The 11,624-nt window shown below is 46.3% G+C and overlaps 1 protein-coding gene and 1 pseudogene across 2 annotated transcripts; one reads left to right on the top strand and one right to left on the bottom strand.

The window, feature by feature from the left end:
* Positions 1–1,593: 1,593 nt before the first annotated feature.
* Positions 1,594–7,782, bottom strand: Tex46 (testis expressed 46). 2 transcript variants are annotated; one of them, XM_011250327.3, is made up of 2 exons: positions 7,338–7,782; positions 1,594–2,078 (listed from the first exon to the last, which is right to left on the bottom strand). In XM_011250327.3, exons 1-2 carry the CDS (start codon positions 7,488–7,490, stop codon positions 1,770–1,772), a joined length of 462 nt encoding a protein of 153 aa, XP_011248629.1. In that variant the 5' UTR covers positions 7,491–7,782; the 3' UTR covers positions 1,594–1,769. The 2 variants fall into 2 exon arrangements, with proteins under 2 accessions (XP_011248629.1, NP_080576.1); NM_026300.2 differs by lacking the exon at positions 7,338–7,782 and adding an exon at positions 4,186–4,436 and having other exon boundaries at positions 1,660–2,078.
* On the top strand, positions 5,009–6,054 carry Gm12986 (predicted gene 12986; annotated as a pseudogene).
* Positions 7,783–11,624: the final 3,842 nt, after the last annotated feature.

Raw genomic sequence — 11,624 nt, 5'->3', positions numbered from 1 at the left:
AGCCTGGTCTATAGAGTGAGTTCCAGGACAGCCAGGGCTGTACAGAGAAACCCTGTCTCGAAAAAAAAAAGGGGGGGGGGCTGGAGAGATGGCTCAGTGGTTAAGAGCCCCGGCTGCTCTTCCAGAGGTCCTGAGTTCAATTCCCAGCACCCACATGGTGGCTCACAACTGCCTGTAATTCTAGTTCCAGGGGACCTTCCACAGACATATATGCAGTAAAACCACCAATGCACACAAGATCTAAATAAATAAAAATAAAATAGAATAAAAGAAAAAAAGAAAAAAGAAACCTGTCTAAGGAGCCACCATATACAAAGTTTAAAAGTGTCATTCAGGGCCAGCAAGATGGGTCAGCGGGTTCAGGCACACAGACCTTAGTATTCACACATACATAACTGTAAGGAAATTTTAAGATTTCTTTTTTAAATTTATGTGTATACCTGAGCGAGTATGTGTACCTCACTGTATGCAGGTACCTAGGGAGACCAGAAAAGGAGTCCCTGGAACGGGAATTGCAGACAGCTGTGAGCTGCTTGGTATGGGTGCCGGGAACTGGACCCAGGTCATTAGCAAGAGCAATGTGTCTAATCTTGGTTGTCATTGAAAGGAACCGCAAGTGAAGAACTGTCTCCACGAGACATGGGTGTTTTTCTTGATTGCTAATTGATTCAGGAGGGCCAAGGTTCCTCTGGGTGGTAGCATCTCTGGATATGGGGGGCCTGAGCTTCATAAGAAAGGTAGCTAAGGGCTGGACATGGTGCGCATCCTTTAATGCAGGCACTCAGGAGGCAGAGAGTTTGCAGCCCACCTGGTCTACAGATCGAGTTTCAGGACAATGGGGTCTGTACAGTGAGACCCTGTCTCAAAAGAAAAAACTAAAGGCGGCTGACCACGAGCCAGGAGGCAGTGTGCCTCCATGGTCTCTGCTTCAGTTCTTGAGCAGATTCCTGCCTGGATTCCTGCTCTGGCTTCCCGTGATGATGTAACTTGTAAACCAAATAAAGCCTTCCCCTCCCCCCAAGCGGTTTTTAATAAAGTCTTTCCTCCCCAAGCAGTTTTTAACCGTGATGTTTTTATCACCACGGCAACAGTCTGGGACTGGATTGGTTATCTCAAGAGAAGGGTGTATGCTGTATGCTATTTTCATTTCATTTATTAGTATGTGTGTGTGTCCATGTGTCCAGGTGTAGGTCCAGGGCAAGTGTGGAGGTTAGAGGACAGCTTACAGGAGTCAGTCCTCTCTCCCAACAATATGGGTTCTAGGGATTGAACTCAGATTGTCAGGAGAATCTGATCTGAAGTGTCTTAACCTTATGGGCCAGAGAATATTGTTTTGATTTCTTTGTTTTTGAAATATTGGAGATTGAACTCGAGACTTTGTACACCCTAGGCAAGTTTTCTACCGCTGAGCTACATCTTGGATGCAGGAGTGGTTGTTACAAAGCAGCATAGCTCTCTTTTACTTCCTTTCTCACCAAGTGATCTCTCTCTCTCTCTCTCTCTCTCTCTCTCTCTCTCTCTCTCTCTCTCTCTCTCTCACACACACACACACACACACACACACACACACGTCCACAATGTAGTACTCTTTGAAGTCCCTTCAAAGAGTCACTGCTAGCATCACACGTTCTTAGACCTACAGTGCTGTGAACTAAATAAAGCTCTTTTTCTTTATAAAGTTCGCAGGCTCGGGTATTTTGTTACAGCAGCAACAACAAAACCAAACTCATACACCGGGTGAAGATCACACCAGCAGAGGCTAGCCCATCTCAGTCACATTCCGTGGGGGTGACGGTAGTACATTTAGATAAGGTGGAGAATGTGGAGTCATGCCTTCTCGACCTGTGCCTCCTCCTGGAGAAGTTCCGTTGTCTGCTGCTCCACCGGCGGCGATTTATTTTATTCCATATGACGAACACCTGATTTTCCAAGGCTTTCAGCTTCATCTCACTGAACATCAGCCGTTCAAGGACCTTATCCTGGAGGGCGAAGCAAGCATTAATTTTCTCCAACTCTTCCTTGTTTTTGACGTTGTTTTTGGGATGGACTTCTGGAGCTGTTGTTGTTTCTGCCTCCTCCTAGGATCCCCAAGAGAAGAAAAAAGTCAATTCATACCGATAATTCCTTATAACACGGAACAACTGCTCCAGGCCAGGTAAAATTTTAATTAAAAAAAAAATTCTTTGGGACAGGGTCTGTCTCATGTAGCCCAGGCTGGCCTGAAACTCACTATGTAGCCAAGATGGCCTTGGCCTCCTAGGCCTCCTGCCTCCACCTCTCCAGTGCTGGGATTACATGTGTATACTACATCTAGTTTATCAGGAGTTCAAAGTCATGCTTGGCTACAGAGTGAGTTGGGGATCAGTCTGGGCCACATGAGACCCTCCCTCAGTAAACCAAGTAAAAAGTCGTGGGGAAAAAAATGGTAAACAACATGCTAATGTCCCATGTTTCTCTTATTAACTTAGCAAAGTAAGAAAGTGCTGGCAATGGAGCTCGATGGGGGGGGGGCGGGGGGGGGGAGAAGAGAAGGAGGGGGAGGGGGAAGGGAGGGGAGAGGGAGGAAGGAAATTTCAGGAGTATAATTGAAGTTTCTGTGAACATTATTTCTCCCCTGTGGGGTCCCTTCGCTCAAATATCACCTCCCGTGTTATAATCCTGACTTTGGTATTTAGTGTGTTAGTGTTTTTTTTTTTTCTTTTTGCAAATGTATGTGTGTATGGTGTTCGTGTGTGATTTCGTGCTAGAATGTGTGTGAGCATGTGTGTATTCATGCATGGAGAGGCTCCAGGCTAGGGTTCCCTCTGAACCCAGAGCTCACCACTTTTACTAGGCTGGCTAGCCAGTCTATTCTACAGATCCTGTCTCTGCCTCCTACAGTCTAGGATTACAGGTGGACCACTCTGCCAACCCTGCTTTTTAATGGGGTACTGGTCATGCAATTCCAGCCCCCACATTTGCCCAGCAAGTGCTCTGCCTACTGGGCCATATCCCTAGCCTTCAGATGTCGTTTGTTTGTTTGTTTGTTTGTTTGTTTGTTTTTTGAGACAAGGTTTCTCTGTATAGCCCTGGCTGTCCTGGAACTCACTTTGTAGACCAGGCTGACCTCAGATCAGAAATCTGCCTGCCTCTGCCTCCCAAGTGCTGGGATTAAAGGCCTGTGCCACCACTACCCGGCGGCATGGATGCCTTTTTTAATTTTTAAAAAGTATTTCTATTTTGAGATTTAGGCTTATTTACTTTATGTTTATGAGTGTTCTTCCCTGCATGTATGTGTGTGTACCTGTGCATGCAGTGCCCAAGGAGGTTGGGAGAGAGCACTGGATCCCCTGAGCCTGGAATTACAGTTGACTGAGCCACCATATGGGTGCCTGTGGAGATCAGAAGAGGGCTTAAGACCCCTGCAACTGGACTTACAAGCAATTGTGAGCTACTGTGTGGGTGCTGGGAACGGAATTCAGGTCCTCTGCAAGAGCAGCAAGTGCTCTTAATTCCTGAGCTATCACTCCAGTCCCAAATGACTTTTATTTTATGTGTATGGGTGGTTTTGCCTGCATGTATGTGTGTGCACCATGTGGATACAGTGCCTGCAGAGGCTGGAAGAGGTCCTTACAGACAGCTGTGAGCCACTGTGTAGGTGCTGGGAACTGAACCTGGATCCTCGGCAAGAAAAGGGCGAACCATCTCTCCAATTTTTTTTTTTAAATAGGAAGCTATTTTGCTGTCTCCAGGTAACATCTGGCAACATCTGGAGATATTCTAGGTTGTGGCAAATAAAGTGGAAAGTGATGCTAGCATTTCCTATGTAGAAGCCAGAGAAGCTGCTTATCAAAGCCCCTTCCCCTCTTCACACACACACACACACACACACACACACACACGTCCATGTATATCAATTTAAAGGTTTTTTTTTTTTTAATTTGAAATAGTTGATAGCGTGGCTGAAACAGGATGGAACACAGTGTGGGAGAGTCTAGTATGGTTCCTATTTCACATCTCAGTCAGCAGAAGCGTTATTGAAGGGATTAGTCCACCACCATCCAAGGGGAGACCACAGAGAAAAGACTTAGCTCAGAGTCTTAAAATTCTTCATCCTGACCCCACCAACCTTCTCTGAGCCACCCTGTCAGTGCAGCCTTGAGAGTCCCATAACCCTTAGTTAGAGCTAAGCAACCTCTTGCTCACCTGGGGTGGGGAGGGAGCCAAATTGTGTTCTTGTTTGACCAGCCAGTTGCTCAGCAACAGCAGAAGGAGGAGGAAGGCAAACAAGATGGGTTTAAAGCTTATCAACCAAGCCAAGGCAGCTCCTATGGGGCCAGAAGAAGCAAGGAACCCGTGGAGACTCCTCAGAAGAAAGATTAGTTCCCCCAACATCGTGGCACAGAGGGGCAAGGCCCCAGGCCCCTGCTTCAGTCCCCTCCATAACAGGAGGCATTGCCATCCGCTCCTCTGATTCATAAGCAACTCCCCACCCTGCTATCGCATAACAATAACTTCTCCTATGCCTTAAGGGCCCACTGTGTGTCAGTCTCTCTGGCAGGCGGCTTTGCCAGCATCATCTCCTGACATCCACATGGCAGCCACATGAAGGAGGTCCTCAGGGGTACCTCTCCCATGGAACGCTTCTCTGAAAGAAAACAGTTGATGCTATAGGTCACCTGCTCTCATGATGAGGGAGGCTGCAAAGGAAAAAATAATCTGTAATGTGGAGATAAGGGAAACAGGTTACTGTGCGCTTACATAGTCACAGCAGGATGCTGTCAATAAGTCTGTAGAGGCTGCATACTTGATTTACTTTAAAAATATATTTATTTAGTCAGGTAGTGGTGGTTTACGCCTTTAATTCCAGCACTCAGGGGGCAGAAGCAGGTGGGTCTCTGAGTTCAAGGCCAGAGTGTTCCAGGATAGCCAGGGCTACACAGAGAAACCCTGTCTTGAAAAGGAAAACAAACAAAATACAAAAACAGGAAAGAAAGAAAAGCCTCCATAAGATTGAGATATAAGGAAAGCCACTTCCTCTCGGTTCCATATTGAACTCGAGTTGGAAGAGGCGAGTCTGGTCTCAAAATGGAGGGCCGTGATCCAAAGGAACCAGAGCAGCTGCGGAAGCTGTTTATTGGTGGTCTGAGCTTTGAATCCACAGATGACAGCTTGAGAGAACATTTTGAGAAATGGGGCACACTTACAGACTGTGTGGTAATGAGAGATCCCCACACAAAACGTTCCAGAGGCTTTGGTGTTGCGACCTACTCTCGTGTTGAAGAGGTGGATGCTGCACTGTGTGCTCGGCCACACAAGGATGATGGACGTGTGGTGGAACCAACGAGAGCTGTTTCTAGGGAGGATTCTGTAAAGCCTGGCGCCCATTTTAACGGTGAAGAAAATTTTTGTTGGTGGTATTAAAGAGGATACGGAAGAATATAACCTGAGAGACGACTTTGAAAAGTATGGCAAGATTGAAGCCATAGAGGTTATGGAAGACAGACAGAGTGGGAAAAAGAGAGGATTTGTTTTTGTAACTTGTGATGATCATGACACAGTTGATAACATTGTTGTTCAGAAATACCACACTATTAATGGGTATAATTGTGAAGTGAAAAAGGCCCTTTCTAAACAAGAGATGCAGTCTGCTGGATCACAGAGATGTCTCGGAGGTGGATCTGGCAGCTTTATGGGTCGTGGAGGACACTTTGGTGGAAGAAGGATTTGGAGGTGATGGTGGCAGCTATGGTGGTGGTCCTGGTTACAGTAGTAGAGGAGGTTATGGAGGTGGTGGACCAGGATATGGAAACCAGGGTGGTGGATATGGTGGTGGAGGAGGAGGCTATGCTGGTTATAATGAAGGAGGAAATTTTGGTGGCGGTAACTATTATGGTGGTGGGAACTATAATGACTTTGGAAATTATAGTGGACAGCAACAATCAAATTATAGACCCATGCAGGGGGCCAGTTTTGATGGAAGAAGCTCAGGCAGTCCCTATGGTGGTGGCTATGGATCAGGAGGTGGACGTGGTGGATATGGTAGCAGAATGTTTTAAAATAAAACAGAAATGGCTACAGTTCTTAGCAGGAGAGAGGGAGGAGTTGTCAGGAAAGCTTCGGGTTACTTTGAGACAGTCGTCCCAAATGCATTAGAGGAACTGTAAAAGTCTGCCACAGAAGGAATGATGATCCACAGTCAGAAAAGCTCAGTATTGTCATAGCCACAGTTTGCAAACAGTGCAGCTATTGATTAATGCAATGTAGTGTCAACTAGATGTACATTCCTGAGGTCTTTTATCTGTTGTAGCTTTGTCTTTTTCTTTTCATTACATCAGGTATATTGCCCTGGAAATTTTGATAGTGGTACCAGGAATAAAAAAATTAAGGAATTTTTAACTTAAAAAAAAAAGAAGCCGGGCGTGGTGGCACACGCCTTTAATCCCAGCACTTGGGAGGCAGAGGCAAGTGGATTTCTGAGTTTGAGGCCAGCCTGGTCTACAGAGTGAATTCCAGGACAGCCAGGGCTACACAGAGAAACCCTGTCTCGAACAGCCAAAAAAAAAAAAAAAAAAAAAAAGGAAGAAAAGGAAAGCCCGTAGGATGTTTGTTTGTTTGTTTCCAATATTTTTAAAAGAATTATTTTTATTTATATGATTATACTGTCACTGTCTTCAGACACACCAGAAGAGAGCATCAGATCCCATTACAGATGGATCCCATTACAGATGGTTGTGAGCCACCATGTGGTTGCTGGGAATTGAACTCAGGACCTCTGGAAGAGCAGTCTGTGTTTTTTTTTTTTTTTTTTTTTCATTTTTATTTTTTTAACTTTTTTTCCATTGGATATTTTCCTTATTTACATTTCAAATGTTATCCCCTTTCCCTGTTTCCCTCCCTCCCGGAAACCCCCTATCACATCCTCCCTTCCCAGCCAGTGCTCTTAACCACTGAGCCATCTCTCCAACATAATCTTTTTATTGATTATTTGGGTATTTCAAATAATGAACCCTGACCACACTCACATCCCACTCCTCCCAGGCCCGCTATCTCACTCATATGCACCCTCCCAATACCCCAGGTACAGTTTGTGTTACCCACATACTCACTGGAGCATGGTCAAACTCCCAGTTGCCAGCACCTTAAAGATAAGGGAGTCCTTCCCCATCACCCCACCAGAAGCCATCAAATATAAAGAGCTACACTTCGGCATCTTTATCACAATTTTATAGGACTCTCTTCAATAGCTTTCTGTCTAGACTATATCTTTGGGGAGAGGGTAGGGTGTGTGTGGGGGGGATGTTGCAGAAGCCTTCAGTGTCTCTCATTTTCAATGATGAGTCTGGAAGCATCGATACCTTTGCAGCAGAAGCTTCCTGGTCCATAACAGCCAGCAGCAGATCACGGACTTCCACATGGTTTCTCCAGCGACTGCATGGATCATGGATATCAACATGGTCCCTGGTGGCATCAAGGACCACAGACACTAACGCGGCTCTTGGTGGCAGCATGGATCATGGACATCCACATGCACTCCAGCTGCAACACAGAAGATGGATCACAACATGGTCCTGGGTGGCAGGAAGGACCACGGACATCTATAGAGACAGCCTCTGTTGGCATCACAGATCACTGATGCCCACATGGCCTCTGGTGGCAGCACAGTCTATGAGTATCAGCATGGCCTGCAGTAGCAGCACAAGACCACAGACACCAGCACACCCCCAGCTGTAGCATGGGCCAGAGAGAGCAACGTGGCTTCTGGCGGAAGCATGGACCATGGAGGTTTTTCAAGGAAGCCCAATCCAGAAATTCTTTATCTTAGACAGAGCATTCAGAGGCAGAGCCTGCACAAGCTCCAGACTGCTGGGGTAGGGTACTTTCTTAATTAGTAGCTGATGGGGAAAAGGACCAGCCAATGGTGGGTGGTACCATCCCTGGGCTGGTGGTCCTGAGTTCTATAGGCAAGCAGGGTGAGCAAGCCAGAGAAAGCAAGCCAGTAAGCAGCACCCCTTCATGGCCTCTGCATCAGCTCCTGCCTCTGGGTTCCTGTCCTACTTGAGTTCTTGTCCTATCTTCCTTCCATGATGAACAGTGACCACTTTACTTCCAGAAGTGTGAGTCAAATAAACCCTTTCCTCCCCAAGTTGCTTTTGGTCATGGTGTTTCATCATGGCAGGCAATAGTAACCCTAAGATGCTGATTTTGGGCTGGAGAAATGGCTCAATGGTTAAGAGCAACTGTTTTGTTGTTGTTGTTGTTTTCTTTTCTTTTTTGAGAGGTATTTCCATGCAGCCAGGCTGGTCTAAGGACGCGTGGTCCTTGTGCCTCTGGCTCCTGGGTGCTGGGATTACAGGCGTGTGTCACCTTACCTGACAGATGTTGACTTTTTAAAAGAGGATAAGCTAGTTGCCTCACTTTGAGAATACCCTCAAAGAATTGGAAGAATCGTCCTTTAAAACATTTTAAACACCAATAACACCGTTGCTTGTTTATTTTCTTATTTATTGCAAGACTGAGGATTTGATCTAGGGCCTCAGGCATGCTAGACCAGTGCGCATGCGTGGGCGCGCGTGCTGTGTGCATGTGCCACCAGAGGTCAACCTTGGGTTTCACTCCTCAAGTCACCCACCTTGCTTTTTGGGATGGGGTCTTCTCAATTTTCTTGAGCTTACCAATTAGACAGGTGGGCTAGGAATCCCCCGGAGTCTGCCTGTCTCTCCTCCAGTCCAGTGCCGGAGAACAGGCGCATACAGCTACGGCTCTATCACATAGGTTCTAGATTGGCTGTGTGTCCTCCTGCTTGTACGACAGGCACTTTACCCACTGTTTTCCCCAGCCCCTCCCCGCCACTCCACTCTGCCAGGTCACTAAGATACACAATCACTTTGAACCCTGACTGAAGCTCAGGCTCAGTTGGAAGCCTGTTCCCATCAAGACCAGTTTCAAAAGCAAGGAGTTGGTGAGATAATTGTACATCTATGTGCGTAGCAACATTATTCATAAAAACCCAAACGGTCAAGTCAGGTGATCCCAGGTGAAGGCGGGAGGATCAGGAGTTCAAGGGCATCCTTGACTATACAGCAAGTTGGAGGCCAGCTTGCGATGCTAAGATCCTGTCTCAAAAAAAGCCGGGCGTGGTGGCACACGCCTTTAATCCCAGCACTTGGGAGGCAGAGGCAGGCGGATTTCTGAGTTCAAAGCCAACCTAGTCTACAGAGTGAGTTCCAGGACAGCCAGAGCTATACAGAGAAAACCTGTCTCGAAAAACCAAAATAAATAAATAAATAAATAAATAAATAAATAAAAAATAAAAAAGGTGTCTGGGAGTCAAGTGTGTGTGTGTGTGTGTGTGTGTGTGTGTGTGTGTGTGTGTGTGTGTTGTATCAGTGAGGTGGCCAAACTTGACGAACTGAGTTTAATTTTTGGGATCCATATTTTAGAAAGGGAGAGTTGAACTTTTCAAATTGCCTCTGACTTCCATACCGATGCTATGGCACCCCCACTACCGCCACACTAAAATAAAAAAAAAATCCTTTATTTATCCCTTACTTATTTATTTTGAGGCAGGTACCTCTGTGTAGCCCTGGTTGTCCTGGAACTCACTCTGTAGATTAGGCTGGCCTCGAACTCAGATATCCACCTGCCTCTGCCTCCCGAGTGCTTGGATTAAAGCAGCAGGCTTTAAAATCTTTTAAAAAATAAGGGAGCAGATTAAAAGCCGAAAAATCTGAAGCAATCCACTACGCATTGATAAATGAATGGATCAATATAATGTGGGGAGCTGGAGACGTGGGTCAGCTGGGACAGTGCTTGCCTAGAGCCATGGTTAATGTTAGTGACAGAGTCGCCTGGGCGTTGGGCCTCGGACATACCTGTGGGGGAGTGTCTTCACCATGTTGACTGAAGTGGGAAGACAGGGCAGCTTTCCCGATGGCCCCTTTCCTGCAGTCCTGGGCTGTGTAAGATGGAGAGAGGAGCAGTGTTTGCATTCATCCCTCCGGGCTTCCTGCTTGTGGATGCCATGGGACCAGCTCGCTCTAGCTCCTGCTGCCTTGGCTCCTCTACCATGATGGTGTACCTTGAACTGTTTTAAGCTAGTTCAAATCCATCGAGGCAGGGAGCAGAACAGTTGCAGCCAGGGGGACGGGAGAGTAATACGCTCACATCTTTTACACCATATATCATATCACCTGCTTATGATGGAAGAGCAGGATTTAGCCCTAGACTTCCTTACATTACGAACTCTTCTCTAAACTGCTCTCTTCTCTTCCTCACAAAGCTTTCTCCAACCCCTCAATATAATTCTACCACACTCACCAATTTTGTTAATTGTGACCATGAAAACATACTTCACACATGGGACATACGTGGTCCTGTGAACACATTTTTTTTTTCTTCCTGCGTACTGTTTTTGCTTTTTGGTTTGTTTTTTGAGATAATGTTTCTCTGTGTAGCCCTGGTCAGCCTGGAACTTGCTCTGTAGACCACCAGGGTGGCCCCGAATTCAGAGATCTGCCTGCCTCTGCCTCCCAAGTGCTGGGATTAAAGTCGTGCACCACCACCTTCAGGCCTAGTTTTTTTTTGTTTTTGTTTTTAAAGTCTATTTTGTTCACAGAGTTCAGTGAATTTTAGTGAATACTCACACCTCTGTAAGCATCACCCCGATCAAGGTATGGAGTTTCCTCCAGCAACCTTCCTCCTGCTGTTCTGTGTTCAACTTCATCACCTTGGAAGAATTAAACAAACCAGCAAAACCCTGTAACAGGGCCCCAAATCTTAGTAGGCTGAAAGATCTTACCACAGTTAACTCAATGGTGGAAATACCATTTAAGCTGTAAAACTTAACACATAGACAGTACCACCTGCCAAAACTAAAACAAAGGCTTAATCCATTTAAGTCCGTAGTTTTGGGAAATGGACTGACCTTGCTTTTTGGCTTCTGTAGTTCTGCTTCTGGCTAACTGAAGCTTTTAAAAAAGTTTTATTTATTATTTCTAAGTACACTGTAGCTGTCTTCAGACACACCGGAAGAGGGCATCAGATCCCATTACAGATGGTTGTGAGCCACCATGTAGTTGCTGGGAATTGAACTCAGGACCTCTGAAAGAGCAGTCACTTCTCTTAACCACTGAGCCATCTCTCCAGCCCCCCATCTCCCCAGGCCCCAAGTAAATACTTTCTATTGGCTTAAACCCATGCCTGCATTCTTCTCTGGTGAATATCTCATAGCCCCCCAACATCCTATACATCTCAACATCTCATGAATAAAACACCCACATTCACAACATTAGAAAGAACTGACCAAGCCGGGCAGTGGTGGCACATGCCTTTAATCTCAGCACTTGGGAGGCAGAGGCAGAGGCAGGTGGATTTCTGAGTTAGAGGCCAGTCTGGCCTACAAAGTGAGTTCCAGGACAGGCTGGGCTATACAGAGAAACCCTGTCTCGGAAAAACCAATCCCCCACCCCCCTCCCCAAAAAAGAAAAAAAGAAAAGAAAGAACTGACCTAGGTTGAAGAAGTGTTATGCGCCTGGAGATGAGAGGCATGGAGGAGGAGGCATGGTGGCGAGCATGTGCAGCCTCAAGAAAGAAAATAAACACGGCTTGGAGGCAAGAGCGAGTCCACTTTGACTCAAACCAGA

This window comes from Mus musculus, chromosome 4 (assembly GCF_000001635.26).
Source record: "Mus musculus strain C57BL/6J chromosome 4, GRCm38.p6 C57BL/6J".
In the NCBI taxonomy this organism is placed as follows: domain Eukaryota; kingdom Metazoa; phylum Chordata; class Mammalia; order Rodentia; family Muridae; genus Mus; species Mus musculus.
Note: the sequence above shows the minus strand (reverse complement) of the source record. Positions and strands in the feature narration are given on the sequence as shown.